The sequence below is a fragment of the Ictidomys tridecemlineatus genome, chromosome 11 (assembly GCF_052094955.1).
Source record: "Ictidomys tridecemlineatus isolate mIctTri1 chromosome 11, mIctTri1.hap1, whole genome shotgun sequence".
In the NCBI taxonomy this organism is placed as follows: domain Eukaryota; kingdom Metazoa; phylum Chordata; class Mammalia; order Rodentia; family Sciuridae; genus Ictidomys; species Ictidomys tridecemlineatus.
This window is the reverse complement of record NC_135487.1, coordinates 104,317,987-104,334,712: the sequence shown is the minus strand read 5'-3', so window position 1 is coordinate 104,334,712 and position 16,726 is coordinate 104,317,987. Positions and strand designations below refer to the sequence as shown.

Here is a 16,726-nt window from a genome sequence, read left to right as displayed (position 1 = left end):
ATCAGGAGTGGGAAAGCCATCAGGAGGCATTTGCTCCATCTTGCATCCTGGCTTTTCTCTGTGGCTTTGCTGGTGTCTTCTTGCTCAGACCAGCTCTGGGTCTTCCATAGAAGTGGAGAGAATGCTCTGACCTCCTGGTCCTGGGGAGCCAAGCAGCTCTGCCTATGCCCTGTCTATGCCAGATTCCTCTGCAGAGGAGTCACTTTGGCTCCTTCCTGGGAATGTTCACCAGGCTACAGACATAGCTGCTGCTGCTGCTTTTTTTGGGGGGTGGGGTGGTGGGAGTGTGCGGGGGGCACTGGGGATTGAACTCAGGGGCACTCAACCACTGAGCCACAATCTCAGCCTTATATTGTATTTTATTTAGGGACAGGGTCTCACTGAGTTGCTTAGCACCTCATTTTTTAAAAATTGAGGCTGGCTTTGAACTCGTCATCCTTCTGCTTCAGCCTCCTGAGCCTCTGGGATTACAGGCATGTGCCACTGTGCCCAGCAGACCTAGATTCTTCAAACCCTCATCCCACCCTGTACCCAGCACTCAAATTTCCTTCTTGCAGCCCCTGCAGGTGGGCACAGGTAGACAGAAGACAACCAGCCATGCTGTAAGTTCCACCCCTTGGGCAAACACTCTCCATGGCCACTCCAGCCCATGCACAGCTGGTATTGTCACATCTAGAAAAGGTTTCAACCCAAATCATTTTAAACCAAGAAAGACTAATTTTGACTGCTGGCTTTATTATACAACTTTAGGGAGAATCAAAATGTCCTTTGTGACAAGCAAAGGAGACTGAGACAGAGACAGGTTCATGGCCAATTGCAGCATAAACAGCTGGGGTCGAAGACAAGCCCTTGCTGGCAGTTATTCTGGTAGGTGATTCCATTCACGCAATGCCAGAAGGCATTTCTGTTATCAGCCACGGGGTACAGGCCATCGGGTTTGTCTGCACAGAATCCACTGCCCCCAGAGCTGCCACCAGAGCTCCCGTTCCCGCTCCCACTTGTACTTCCACCAGAAGGAGTAGTGACTGGCTCACTGGGAGCAGGGGCTGTGCAACCTGAAACACACAGCACACAGGTCAGCCCAGTGGGCCTGGTCCAGAGGGGAAAACCAGGGGCAAGTTTCGGGAGATGGGCTGCAGTTAGCTTTGGAGTCCCCCACTTGAGGATCAGAAGGGAGCCCCATACTGAATTCAGAATAGCTGTCATGTCAAGTCAGCCTGAATTCCCCTAAAAGCAAGTCTATCATCCCTTATGACATCAAAGTCATTAAGAAAGGACACTAAGTGCACTTTGTCTGTATAAAACACCTTTTTAGGATGAGGGTACAAGTGGTGAACAAGTAAGCTCTAAGAGAAAGCCTGGTAACAATTTAGAGAGCTGGTGTGTCCCCTCAATGACAGATTAGAGACAGGAGAGAAGTAGAGAGGAGTTCTTGTTGGATCTCTCCAGGTGGGTTGAAAGACTTTGAAGAAAGGATTGTAGAGGCAGGTTTTTACTCTGAAGATCAGTATAATTTCCGTGGGCTCTCGCACAACCTTAAGACTTAGCAGTGTAAAGAACAACCCAGGTTGGCCTTGTTTTCCACATGAGAATAAAATTCTTGATGTGGAAGTTCAGGTCTTGGGAAAGGTTGCTCGCACCTGTCTCTTACTTGGGCAAGAACAGTGTAAGGCAATGAGAAGTCTCTCTGTGTCCTCAGTGGGCAGATGGCAAGGCTGACTTCTGAGTTAGGAAAATTCATACACCCAGGTACCCCCTGCTGTCACTTACTGTCACTCTGCAGGCCCAGGTCTTCCTTCAGGGTGGAGATCAGGGGGAACTTGCCCTGGTCGCAGAAAGTGCCAGTGAAGTCATCTAGGTCAATGGCCCAGACCATGGCACCTCCAAATTTGTTCTGCTTAAGCCACTGAGCCTGTGTAAGGACAGAGGACAACAGGAGTCCTTGGATTCCCTAGGGTTCCATGCTGGATCACCACATAGCTGAGGGCTGACCTTACCTTGATATTGAAGCTCTTGATGTTGTCATAGCCAATCCAGTCATTGCCCTGATAGGCATAGGGCACCTCTTGAGGGGCATCCCATTCTTGAGTGGCTCCATTTTTCAGAAAGGTACAGATCTTAAATAATTAAACAGATTCAAATATTTAAAATATTTATTCCCTTGGGGGAAAATTATACACTTATACCTTTGATTTTTCTTTCTTTTCTTGTCTCTAATGGGGTTTTCCTCAATTACTTATTTATGGTAAGGAAGCTCAAGTAGTGTTTCAGATATTCATATGTTGTCCCCATTCTGGAAGCTTGATTGGAGCAATCAACAGTAAAATGAGAGATGCATTTATTTTGTTCTTTGTGTGCTAGTGTAAATGACATTAAGTCGATTGCTTGAAGAGATATTTATTACTAAGTGGGTTAAGTTATTAAGTATGCTATTAAAATCCTTTAAGAATTTGGAGTAACACTGCTCAGAGCAAGTAGGTACTAGACAGAAAGAACATTCATGATTACATTATATTTTAGCTCTAAGGCCTACTACTGTTCAGCACCATGCACAGAATTCACAGAGAACTGTGTAGACGAAACTACCCACCTCATAGTAGGCCCAGAACCCAGCCTCCCTGGTGTAGGGCCCAGCAGGGCCAGCACCAGAAGTAGGGGCACCAATTCCATTGTCGGAAGGGTTTCTCAGAAGGAAGTTGCGTCCATAAGTTGGGAATCCAACGATGAGCTTTTCAGCTGAGGCCCCATTGTCCCTCCAGTATTTCATGACATAATCCTGAAATGGCACTTGGGTTAGTTACAGGATCCAACTAGCTGAGGACCCAAGGCTTAGTTATGTTAGTTCTCTGTTCTATAAAATTGCATGATATTAATGACTGAAGGGTTAGTGTTCTTCTTCCCAAAATATTTTGATGAAATGTAGTTGAGATATGATCAATATCATGAGGACTTTGTCTAAATGACACATTTATGGAATTCACTCTGATTTTGTGCCTGAATCTCCATGTGATTTCCATTCACCTCTGAATCTGCAGTTGCATCTGTGCAGGGACTTACCACATTGAGGTAGGCATTGCTTCCAGTTTCAGTTGGGTATTTGTAGAGGGGGCTGTTCTCTCCAGTGTAGCCTTCCCAGGAGCCATGGAGGTCATAGGTCATGACATGGATGTAGTCCAGATACCTGAGGTGGGGTAAATGACTTAAAACACTCTCCAGTGGTCATTTCCCATACCTGTGCAGACAGAAGACACCTCTCCAAAGCCTCCTAAACAAAGTCCTTCGACAATAACACAGACCAAGAACAAGTGTACTCTGCCTCAAGGACACCTAGAGGAGTTTGAGATGAGGTACATCACTCACTGGGACAGTTGGGGGATCTCGTAGCCAGATTCAATGGTGGAGATGCCACCTGCAACTGCAGCAGTGATCAACAGCCTGGGCTTATTGGTCTTCTTGGCCTCTTCCTCAAAAGCTTCACGAATTTCCTACAGAATTATAGGATATATTAGGTCACATATGAGCTGATTTCCACTCCTTAACTGTCAATCAAGTATATTTACTACATTTTTCTTTTTCTAACTGTTTCACATATTTTGTCTTAATTTATTCTATCAACATCCCTGATCAAGGTTGATAGGTTAGATGGTATTAATCAACTTTATAGACATCTAATATCCATAGCATTAGACAATTTCTCTAAATCCCAGAGAAAGTTATTAGCCAGTTCATGACCACAGCCTGGGTTTTAGGTGACTAGATGGAGCTCCAAGTGTATCATTACACTGGGAAATTACAGTTGCTATAGTAACCTCCTGTTTTTAGCAGTATAGAAATTTACTTCCATTTGTTCTATGGGTGAACTACCTTATAAGCCTGGACACCCCATCAAATGAAATGCTGAATTGGCCAATCAGGAAGGTGGTAACTGCCACATGAGAGACCCCCATTCAGTGCTAGAGACTTTTCACCTCTATTTTGTGTGACTCTAATCTAATTTGCAGTACTGCGCTCAGCTCTAATAATTGCATTTTGTGGGTGTGCCAGAGTGTATTCCAGAGGAGTTTCCCTGAAAATTGTCATGTGGTTATGGGTTGAAGGAAGCAGGTCATTTAACTGGAAGAAGAGAAATCGTAAGCAGGATTTTATTGCTGTCTTGAAGTATAGAACCCATGTATGGCAAATCGTGATGTTTTGTTCTTTGTTGTTTCAGTGGGCAGACCACTGAACTGAAGACCTGATAACGGGACATTATACTATATGACTGGAGGCATGTTCCAGCTAAGAAGAAAGATTCTAGCTCTGATCATCAGACCTGTGTAATGAATAAGTAAACGAACTTTAGGTAGTGAGCTATGTAACACTGAAACTCTTCACAATATGGCTGACAATCTGATATATGGAGTAAAAATGTCTGTTTTGGAGAGATTAAATCTCCAAAGCATGCTTAGTCCCCGACTATCATCATTCCATTCATTTTCTTTGGTGATCATCTACCCTTGCTGATGGCTTTGGCACACTCTATCACATCTTTGCCCTGCACTCCAGATAGGTGTTCTTCCAACACCAGCTGGGCATTCCAGATACCTCCCACTCTTGTTAATCAGTCCTTGTTCTTACTGCAAATCTAAGCTTCTCCCTGTAGTTACCATCTTACATAATAGCACCACAATCAAACCGGTCCTCAAAGCAGAAAACTGGGAATTCTATTATGCATCTACTTGTGGTTGGTCCCTAATTCTGGTTGATTTCATCATCTTTACACACCTTGAATACAGCCTTCTTCCCTGGGTGTCCAGACATTGTTGGGCATTCCTCATCTCCTGCTTGGTTCACTTCAACAAGGGCCTAACCCTGTCCGTTCCTCTTCACTTCCTTCCCCTTCATCCTCCAGGGTTAAAGCCAGAGCAGCCTTTCCCAAGCTCATTTGTATTATATTTCTTTACTATTTAAAATCCTTCAAAGCTACCCCATTGCCTTGAGGGTAAACTCTAATTCTTTATGTTAATATGAAGTCCCCACATGATCTGAGTCTGGGATCTGAGCAGCCTCACAGTCCAGCACTCACCACTGGCCCACATGGGTCTCCATGTCTTCATTTCTGCCTGCCCTGTGCTCACTTAGTTGGCTAAAACGGGTTTTGTTTTGTTTTAAAGGAAGCATCACTTTACCTAGGATGAGCTTTCTGATTTGGGGTCCAGAGCAGACTTAGGCAGCTTCTCTCTGTTACTTTTACACTCTGTGGAAGTTTATCATGGCATTTTCAAAATTACTGTGATTGTTGGTTAGGTTTAAGTCTTCCACCTCAGATTCTGTGTGCCTAAAGCCAAGAGCATGTTTGTGCTCAGTAATAAAAGGCAGCTTAATCTACTATGACTCTTAAAAGTGGTGGACTCTCTAGCCCCAGGATGTAGGTGTTTATGACACGAGTTGTGTGATCTTGGACAAGTTTCTTATAACCTCTCTATGTCTTAGTTGCTCATCTGTAAAATAAATATTATCATAGTATCTGTATTGTAGAGTAAGGTGATGATGAAAAGAATTACGATCTTAACACATGATATAGGGGAATGTCTGGCACCTATTGCCCATGCAGTTATTGTTTTCAAAAGCTGTTGACTTAAGAATGCATGGCATTTAGGAATCTTTGCAATGCTAAAATCCTATAATTCTAAATTAAGGTTATCTTCTTTATGCAGCTATCCAATTCTCCTTGGAAACAAGAGATTTCAATTATCTAGGGCTAAAGAGACTATTTCTCCCTTCCCCACCTGCACCAGGACAGTGAAGAGATGCTTATCTTGAGGGGGGCTCCCACGAGACCCAGGGTACTCCCAGTCCAAGTCCAGCCCATCAAACCCGTACTGCCGCAGGAACGTGATGACCGATGTAATGAAAGTCTGGCGGTTCTCAGGAGTGGAAACCATGGTGGAGAAACTGAGGGAGACACCAGAAAAGCAGAACATGGCCTCATGGTCTCAACACATTGGAACATAAAAAGTGGATTCCTCAATTTCTGCCTCAGTCCTTCACCAGGACCCCTATCCCAGAAGCATGCATGCTCCTCGTTTTCTCCTGGGCATCCTCTGTCACCACTACTCTTCCAAGCTATGGTGTCTTGGTGTTCCCTTTATTCTGTTATTCTCTTGCTCTAATCTTTCTCTCAAACTATCCTTGATGCTTTGAATACCTGGGTGTTAAGCTCACTGTGTTCTATATCTAAATAGTTCCCCAAATTCATGTGTCCTAAAAGGAGTCTTCTTGCTTATGTGCATGACTTTCTCTTTTCTTCTCCCAAAAGACAAATAGAAGTTCTATAAGATTTTCCTCAGGTCTGTACTCTTGGAAGATCATTATGGAAGCAGATAACTAAACCTATGGATAGGATCCCAGAATATCCAACCAAATTTAAATATATGAAATTAAGTATGTTCTACTTAATAAATATTGAAGTTCTGGGAGAGTAAGCTATCAAGTTAGCATGTTTGTTCAATGTGCATCCTTTAGTCCCTGCCTTAGATTTGAAGCTTAAAGGGACAGAGATCACATTGGGCTAACTTGTTCCAATAATAAATGAACAACAGGCTCTTCAGAGAGGACTTACAGGGCAGTTCCAAAGTTCCAGCCTCCAATGGCCAGGAGAGTTTTCAGCTGGCTGTTCCTTTAAAGGAAAAGACAAAAAAATAAAAGGAAAGAGAAATTTCAAAATACAGAAGTGCCTCTTTTAAAATAACATTGTTGTTTTTAGTATGGGTCTTGCTCCTATTCTATGATTACTATATAGTACATTTTTCCTCTAGTACTGAATACTTTCTTCAGAAAATTTCTTCATGTTGTTATCATCATAAATGTGCTCAGGATTCCTAAAGGAAATCTAAACTATGAAGTGTGTGTGTGTGTGTGTGTGTGTGTGTGTGTGTGTTACTGAGAATCGAACTCAGGGCCTTCCACATGCTATCTCAGTCTTCCTTATCTCTGCCACTGAGCTCCACCCCAACCACTTTCTCATTTTATTTTGATAGGATCTATCTTGCTAAGTCTCTCAGGCTGGCTTTGAACCAGTGATCCTCCCTGCTTCATTGTCTTGATGAGATCATAGGCTTGTGCCAGTGTGCCTAGTGGAACATTTTTTTTTAAGAATGTATCATCAAGGGGCTGGGATTGTGGCTCAATGGTAGAGCACTTGCCTTGCAGTGTGAGGCACTGAGTTTGAGCCTCAGCACCACATAAAAATAAATTTATAAAGATAAAAAGAATGTATCAGCTATATGTGTGAAGTGTGTCCCTCAAAGCTTATATTCTATTCCATCTAATAAAATGATAAATGTTGCTTGAGCATAATTACATAATTACATCCTCAGCCTCTATGATAATTAATACAAATTCATAGGTTTGGAATACCAATTTCTGGAATAGTGGTTCTTAAACATAAGTTTACATGAAAATCCAGTGCAAGAGTTGAGGAGGACATTAACCTTCCAGATTTATAGTCCTTTTCCCAAAGATTCTGCTTCAGTTGCAATGGGGTGGGGACTCGCATTTATATAAAGTGTTACATGGAATACTGATGGAAGTAATCCATGGTCCACAGTGCAGAAACAACATTCCAAAGTTGTTTATTTCCAACTGTGAATAATAACTATTAAAATTCTAGTATTTGCATTCATGGTAGTGCTATTGCTGATGGTAGCAATCTCTTGATATGATTAAACTGAGTGAAACTGTTAATTGCGAGATAGCAGGAAGCCCTTCTCATTCTTGGGCTCAACAGTGTCTAAAGTTTAGTAATTCTCTACCCATTGTTTCCTGATGCAAGTAGCCAAGATGGTTTTTAGTTTTCTGGGACATACATACATGCATGTGCGTGCACATACACACACACACACACACACACACACACACACACACACAACAGTGGGGCAGTTAAGAAATTGAACCCATATTATTTGAAAGTGTACTAGAGCAGGCAAGGTAGGTACTATTTTTGTCTATGTACTTGCTATTTAATGTATGTGTATCTCTGGAACCAGAAGCATCAGTATCATCTTGGAAGGGTTTACTGGGAGTGCAGAGTCCTATCCACAGGAGAAGAATGAAATTGAATCCTTATTTCATAACATATAAAACATGTGCACAAAGTGGTTTAAAGATTTAAGACTTGAAACTACTAAAATACTAGAAGAAAACACAGGGGAAAGCTTCATGACAATGGTCTGGATGATGATTTTTTTTCAATGTAACTTCCAAAGCACAGGCAGCAAATGCAAATATTAACAAATGGGTTGGCATTAACCTAAAGCCTTTGCACAACAAAGAAACCAATCAGAGTGAGGAGTAACAGAGTGGAGAGATAACCTATGGAATGAGAGGAAATATTTGCAAACATTGTTAAGAGCTTAATATTTCAAATATATAAGGAGTTCAGAGCAATTCAGTAGGGAGAAAACAAATAACTTTATTAAACAACCTGAATAGACATTTCTCAAAAGAAAAAAAAAATGCCTGATTGACATGTGGAAAGACACTTGACATCACTAATCATCTGAGAAATACCAATGAAAACCACAAGGAGCCACCACCTCACTCTTCTTATAATAGCCATTATCAAAAATATGAAAGAAAACCAGCGTTTTGTCAAAGATGTGTGACAGGAGAGTTACAGGAGAGTTTGAAATAAACAAAGGACAGGAGAGTTTGAAGTAAACATGTTATGATGAAGAAAGGTGCCTAAGCTAGAAAAATGTGTGAAATAGATAAGGATGCAAGGTAAACATGTTTTGAAGTATTTTAGCACAAAACAAGTGTGATTGTCTAAGATAAGCAAAGATGTAAGCAAGGTGTGATGTAATAGAGACGATCTGTTAAGATAGGATAAGAAATAGAAATTATGGAATAAACATGTTTTTGGTTTGAAGTGTTGTAAACAACTATAGTATTTAAAGGCCAGGAAGGCTGAGCTCTTTGGCCAGTTCAGACCCACTATGTGGTGGGTCAACATCGAGCGAACTGCGTCCCGCCAGCCTCTGTTCCTGTGCCTCATGTGATGTGATGCCCTTGGAGTGAATAAACCAAGCATTCGAAAAGGCATCTCGTGTGCGGCGGCTTTTTTCTTCAAGACACGGATCATCTGCCGGGAGAGGTTACCTGGGGCAGGGGCGACCGTGACTTCAAGACCACCCGGGAGCGGTCGGGGGACCTCGCCGCCGTCCCTTGCTCCTGTCAATGTGGAATAAAGAGAACTTTTGGACACCATTATGTGGGAATGTGAAGTATTATAGTCATTATGTAAAACAGTATGGAGGCTCCTAAAAAAGTTACAAATAGAACTACCATATGATCCAGCAATCTCATTACCAGGTTTCTACCCAAAGGTCATGAAATCTATCTTGAAGAGATATTGGCACTACCTATTAACTGTGGCATTATTCACAATAGTCAAGATGTGGAATCAACCTGTGTCCATCAATGGAAGAGTGGATGAATGAAAATTTGTAATATATACACAGTGAAATGCTATTCAGCCATAAAAAGAATGAGTCTCTCATTTACAACAACCTGGGCAAAAATAGAAGTGTTAAATTAAGTGATATGAGCCAGGCATGGAGAGAAAAATAACACAAAAGTTCACTTACAAGTGGAATAGAAAAAAACCTTCTACTCATGAAAGTAGAAAGTAGAATGGGGCCAGATGGAGGTGGGGAATTCGTGGAGATGTTGGTCAAAGGATAGAAAATTCAGTGAGGCAGGAAGAGCCAGTTCAAGAAAACACCATTGTACAGTGGGATTATGGTTCATAACAATGTACAGTGTTTTGAAAATCACCAAGAGAGTGGATTTTAAATGTTCTTAACAACAAAAAAAATTAAGTATGTGAGACAATGCTTATGTTAATCAACCCAACTGAGCCTTTCTGCAGTGTACACATATTTCAAAGCTTTGTGTTTTGCACAATAAATGCACACAATGTTGTCAATTGAAAAGGAAACAATATGTATTGTCTTGGTCCACTTCAAGCTGATTGACTGAATTACATTTAAGAAACACTGATGTTTGTTAACTATTGGCCCACCAAAGTAGCCCAAATTAAATGATATGAGCTAGGCATGGAGAGACAAATAGCACAAAACCTCTTACTGATTTTTCAGGCCATTGAAAGCTTGGTAGAGAGTGACATCATTCCATTCAATGGTGGTGATCTGATTGTCCTTCATCCCAGCAAAGGCATAGATGAGGTGAGTACACAGGCAGGGGTCAATGTTATCAGGCATAAATTTCCCCAGGACTTGGCGGTACTGGGCCCAGCTGGTGAAGTAGCATGTCAGCTGGTAGCTGGAACCTGTGGGTTGTAGAGAGGAAAGGCAATGTCCTGGCTTAGGTGCTGCTGAACTGTGGAGTGAATATTGGCCCTTGTCTTTTTCCCTCCTGTGCCTCAGCTGCCTGATCTCTGTCTGGTGGTGACGGGTATGAACAGCACTTACAGATGAGTCCAAAGATGCCAACTGAGGAACGAGTAACTCATCTGTAGTTGGCTATTATTACTATGACAGAGTCATTGTGAGATCTTGGGTTAGCTTAGAAATCTAAGAAAAGATGCTCAGTGGCATAGCTGGTTCAAATGGTGGTTCCATTCCCAGTTTTCCAAGGAATCTCCATACTGCTTTCCACCAATGTGCAGTCCCACCAGCAATGTATGAGTGTGCCTTTTCCCCCACATCCTTACCAACCGTTATTGTTGTCTGTATCCTAATAGCTGCCATTCTGACTGGAGTGAGATGAAATCTTAGAGTAGTTTTGATTTTCATTTCTCTAATTGCTAGAGATGTTGAACAGTTTTTCATATATTTGTTGATTGATTGAATATCATCTTCTGAGAAATATCTGCTCAGTTCCTGGGCCCATTTATGGATTGGGCTATTTGGGGTTTTTTTGTTGTTAATATTTTTGAGTTGTTTATATGTCCTAGAGATTAGTGCTCTATGTGATTTGCATGTGGTAAAAATTTGCTCCCAAAATGTAGGATCTCTATTCATGTCACTGACTGTTTCTTTTGCTGAGAAGAACATGTATGAAGACTCGAATGGTGTGATTCTATTTTGTGTACAACCAGAGATGAAAATTGTGCTCTATATGTGAAATATGAATTGTAATGCATTCTGCTGTCATACATAACAAATCAGAATAAAAAGAAAAAGAAAGAAAAGATGCCCAGTAGTCCTACCTAGCCCCGTGAATGCCAGTTTATAACTCTCAGGTGGTTGTGCTGAGGAGGACATGAGGGACAGCCAACCCCGAACAGTATGCTCTCCCTAAAGCAACCCATCTCTTTCTGTGGTATGATTTATCTCAACATATTTTTTTTCAAAAAAAGTAATGCTGGGATATATTTTTGAAATCACATATTTAAACAGACAATTGCATTATCAATATTCACCTCATTGATGAATATTCTTGGGATTCGAGATTTTTGGTAGGAAAAGATTTTTGTCAATAGTAAAACAGAGTCCTTGACTTACCCAGCTGAACATTGAGCAGAAAGGCCAGTCCTAAAGAGAGAGAGAGAGGAAAAAAAGCATTTATTCTGAACTTTTATCTGTATCCTAGAGAATCTGATTTTGAGGCCTTGGGTGCTCTCCTATTTACCATAGATTTTTACACTTAGTGTAACTAGATGCCTATGCCAGAGGACAGTCCTTTCAATAAACACACCACAAGACCTACTCTTTCATAACTTAATAAAAAATGGCCATGTTTCCTTCTTCTACCTTCTGTTTCAGAAAAGAGTATTTTTGAAGAGAGATTGGCTCTTCCATATTCATGTGGCATTATTCACAATTGCCAAGATGTGGCTACTGTCTATGAAAGGTGCACAGTCTGACAGCAACCCCATACTCAATTACTCAATAACTGCACATTCACAAATTCCCCATCTCCTTGGGCTGAGGTGAGTATAGCCCTGTACAGTGGAGGCATCAGGTATCTTTTAAAGCAAGGAATTCAGTATCCTTTGGATCTTATGAATTTTTTTTAACCACCCGGCAAGAGAAGAACTTAAGGTTTCATTTGGAAAAGGTCTTGAGCCTTTGTAAAGATTGTGAATCACAGCTTTAGAGAAACTAATAAATTTTGCCAGGCCAGGTGTGGTGGAGCATGCCTGTAATCCCAGCAGCTGGATAGACTGAGGCAGAAGGATTATGAGTTCAAAGCCAGCCTCAGCAACTTAGTGAGGCTCTAAGCAACTTAGTAATAGGGTAGAACCTGTCTCTAAATGAAAAATATATTTTAAAAAAAGTATTGGGGTTGTGACTCAGTGGTTAAGCACACCTGGGCTCAATCCCTGGTACCACAACCACCACAAAAATTCTGCATATGACTTGGCTCTGAACAACTTTCAACTACTTCTTGTAATGATTGCAATTCTAAGAGCCACATTTTAAATGTACCTCATCCACTCAGTAGGACTATAGAGTACTGTTAGACCTGGATGCAAGAAAAGACCACTGACTCCAATTAAAATCAAATTAAAGCAAGCTAATTATTCCAACTGGCCGGGCTGCCTCTCCCACCAAACACCGAGAGAACAAGACAGCAGCCGCAGCTTTCCTGCAGCCTAGCTTTATAGCCCAGAAAGGTACACAAAGGGGTGTTACAGATAACAGAACTCTGACAAGCATAACACAAATGGTAGTTTGCATTTTTTGCTGGCTCCAACATCAGAATTTATGAGGATCATTAGAGCCTCAGAGAGGGTCGTTATCTGGCCAGGGAAGGCCAAGATTTGTGAGGCATCACTAAAGTTTCAGAGAGGGCTGCTATCTGGTCAGAGAGTCAGTCATGGGTGAGTTCAAGGTATGGGCAGGCGTTCCAAGCAGGTTCAGAATTTGCAGTAATTTATAGTAAAGCTGAAATTATCTTTTCATAGCTTTGTGGTGAGATGGCTCCCAATTTTAAGAAAAGATCAGGTTGGGTCTATCAAGTACAAAAGAGAAATAATTCTGAAAACAATAGAACAAAGGCAACTTACATAGCTATATTATCTCATTTCCTACCAATTTTCTCCCCTGAAAAAGCATCTTGTCAGACATGAGCATGTCAATAAACATAATGGTAATTTCAATTAGGTGCTGAGTGAAGAGGAGAGGAGAAAACGGAACCCAGCCAAAGATTAAAAAAGATAGACAAGCACTAGAAGAAAGTGAGCCTTTTTTTCAAGACCATGAAAATTTGAAATGATCAAAAATGGAAAAGCATAGATGCCTCACATAAAGACTTCCTGAAAGAAAGAGAAATCAGGTGAGGCGAAGACGCCATTTCTCATTGCATCTTACCTGTGAGGAGAGTAAGTCTTGCCATGCCGTTAGTACTGGTCCAGGAGAGCCTGGGTTTGCTTTTATACCATCTGAGTCTCTGAACAGTAAATGGAGAGTTTTAAACCAGGATGTGTGCCAAAGCTAATCCACTAATCCTTGTATCAATAGGTCTCCTCCCCTAAGACACTGCCCCCTGGACCTCCCACCAGCTGCACCACCTTCCCAGCCCCAGAAGGAGGAACCATGGCACATCTCCCTTTAGGGAGGTGGAGTCCATCACTATAAAAATCACTGGCCTAATAGCTTTCTTGGCAGTTCTCACAGCTGATACGCATCTATTTTGATTCTGTGGTTAGGTTTTCTTTTGAGTACATTTTGTGACTGATATCAAATCATGTCCTTATTGGAAAGTAAAAAATAGAACCCTTAGAAGTTATTAGTTGATTTTTCAACCTTTCTTCTTCATGGAATTTTGCCTATGGAATTTGTACAATCAGTGCCAAAGGTACTTTCCCTTTGTAGGTGCTATTTTCTGAACATTTTACTTTGAAATGACTTCAAGTTGTGAAGATATGATAATTGTATCTAAGACTGTTTGGTTCCTGAAAAGTTTCCTCTCAGGCCACCAAGAACCTCTTGGTGTTCCCTACTTTCAAGTTATATCCAGGACATGCTAAAAGAATTCCGTTTCATGTTGCTGATGGATAGAGATGGGTATGAATACTGAAATCAGTTTCTTTTTTTTGTAGAAATATTTGAAATTGACCATTGTTAGAATTCTCTGCTTAAAATTAATGCCAATTTGCCCTTTCCTAACACCACCCATTGTCATTCTCCTACAGTGAATTTCCATCTCACTGCAGTGGTCTATTCATGGTCCTGAGATCTTGTATGCCTCTGCTCAAGTTGCCCCTCCACCTCTTGTCTGGATGGTCTCCTTCTCTTCCCTGCCTATCTCTATTTAGCAATTCTTTCAAATCCAGATTAGATCCTCTCTTTGTATTTGAATGAGCTCCACTTCTTTTTAATTAATGTATGTGCTCCAGCACATGTGGCCTGGATAGCTTATATGGTAAGATCTTGTGACAACTCCTGGAATTCAGTTAGTGAATATGGATGTCCATCATGGGATGGTGACACCTTAGTAGAGGGTTTGTTTATTTATTTGTGTCTGGACTGGTTTTTCCATTATTATATTTGGAAACTATATTGTCCCCATTCCTCTATGATAGTTAAGTCTGGAGTGTTTTGTTCCTGTGCTCGTCAGTTTTCCACTGCTGTGACCAAAATGCCTGATGAGAACAACCTGGAGGAGGAAGAGATTTGGGGGGCTCATGGTTTCAGAGGTTCATTCCGTTCCCACCAGTTTCACTGCCATGGGCCTGAGATGAGGCAGGGCCTCATATTCAAATGCACAGTGAGGGAAAGCTACTCATCTCTTGGTGGCCCAGGAGCAAAGAGAGAAAGGAGAGGGACTGCAGGAAGTTGAACTCTTCCAGGGAACATTCCCAGAGTCTCAAGTCCTCCATCCATGTCCCACTCACCTGCAGTTACCACAGGTTAGTCCATTTAAATGAGGATGGACTCTTCAGGCTTCAGATCTCATAATCTAATCACTTCACCTCCTGCATGAATACAGGAGCTTTTCAGGGACACCTCATATCCACACCACTGTTCCCATCCACAGGACCAGAGAAAGTCTAGCAGAATTATTGTCAAGAAAGATTTCTATTGTACAAATATTGTGCAAACCATACCAACTAACACTACAAACACCTGTTATGGGACAGAGGTCGTACCTAGTGCTTCTAGCACTAAGTCAGTGCCCCAAACCAATTCTAACAATATTGAAATACTAGAGAGACATGAGGAAGCTCACTGAATCAAAGATGAGAATACAGAGCCTCCCTTGGACGTGACAGATACCAAGTCTTTCTCAGGCGAGGGAGTGGGATGGGGTCTAGGTTAAATGAAATCAGACTTTCATTTTCCATCCATGAACACCTCTACGCAGGATTCAAGATCCTGTCAGAAATAGTCTGGTTGTGCAGCGCCAGACCCTCAATGAGGGAACGACAGGACACTTAGATCCACATTTCCAACAGGACGGATCACCAAGTGAAATTTTAAAAGAATTAAGAGTAAATGCAGAATTATAAAAAACAACGTTTTCATCAGAAAACTCGACTATAAAATGAAATATTTCTATCCCACCAATTTTGCCAATAAGAAAATTGACCAAACATCTATTAAGCAGAAGAGCAAGGACTTAGTGCCAAGACTAACTGCCTCCATCATGGAAACCTGATATTTGTGCTGTGTTGTCTCCTTGTGTGGAGAAGGTCAGTATGTGGTCCTGGTTGACCTGGGTGAGGCAATTTCTTGAGATAGCCAGGAGAATATGGTTGGATCAAAGAGCCAGAATTATGTCAATTCAAAGTTGGTGAAGGTGCCCCCCCGCTCACTGTCTTGACAAGGTCAAGTGAAGCTGGCAAAGCTGAGCTGGCTGGTGGGAAACCGGGACCATGAGGCTCCTTTTTACGTAATTGGGACTTTTCATTTTCATGCTCATGTTCCTGACAGGAGGCATGAGTATGTTAAATGCTAAACCAAATTAAATTTCAGATGGCTAGAACATAACAGGTAGTTCATGCCTTGAAGGCCGTTCTAGTACCTCTCAGCATAGCAAGAATGAAACAGAAGGCTGCTCTTCTATCTCAGTACATTGAGGACAAAACTGATAATGGACAACAATCTTCTCTGAAGAGTCAGGAGAATTTTAGGCACCGCGTTGATTATATCAACTAAGAACCCAAGTCTATATTTCCAGCCTCTTAGAAAGTCTAATCATTATGCTAATTGCACAAATCCCACCATATGTAGTCTTATTTTTGAAGGAAAGTTATGTTATACACTTAGGAAAGTTAAGACATATAAAGATACATTCTCCTCTTTTCTATAAACCCTCTTTTACTTCACATAGGCATTTATGATGAGCATAGTTACTATTGGCGGTAAGTGGACTGAGGTTTGGAACTTGCCTTTTACTGAGAGAGATTATAAAGATACAAGAACAAGTGTACCTTGACTAAGAAACAAGAAACTCTGAGAAAGCAGCTCAACCAGTTTTATGAGGATAAATGTAGGAATTAATGAAAGTGGCTTTATAAGACTTTAAGAATGGTTTATAGACTTTGGGATATTTTTAGTATAAGATTTAAGGGAACTTCTTTAGATGGGAATTTTAGATTAGAAATAAAGTGCAGGTGTACTTAAAACTTAAAGGTTAATGATAGGTTAGGAGATTTAGAATCTGGTTATGTAGTTTGGCATTAGTTAATAAGAAATTAGCATATCTTGGGAAAAATAGTACATCTTGGGAAAATCTGAAAAATGTAAATTAGTGATGTAATTTATTAATG

The 16,726-nt window shown here is 41.2% G+C and overlaps 1 protein-coding gene across 1 annotated transcript; it reads right to left on the bottom strand.

Annotated features, from left to right (window-relative positions):
• Positions 1-715: 715 nt before the first annotated feature.
• LOC144368243 (acidic mammalian chitinase-like) lies at positions 716-13,396 on the bottom strand. The gene is made up of 11 exons (XM_078026996.1): positions 13,323-13,396; positions 11,511-11,540; positions 10,132-10,333; positions 6,602-6,658; positions 5,769-5,934; positions 3,361-3,485; positions 3,058-3,181; positions 2,591-2,776; positions 1,998-2,117; positions 1,771-1,912; positions 716-1,055 (listed from the first exon to the last, which is right to left on the bottom strand). Exons 1-11 carry the CDS (start codon positions 13,345-13,347, stop codon positions 805-807), a joined length of 1,428 nt encoding a protein of 475 aa, XP_077883122.1. The 5' UTR covers positions 13,348-13,396; the 3' UTR covers positions 716-804.
• Between the last annotated feature and the right edge of the window lie 3,330 nt (positions 13,397-16,726).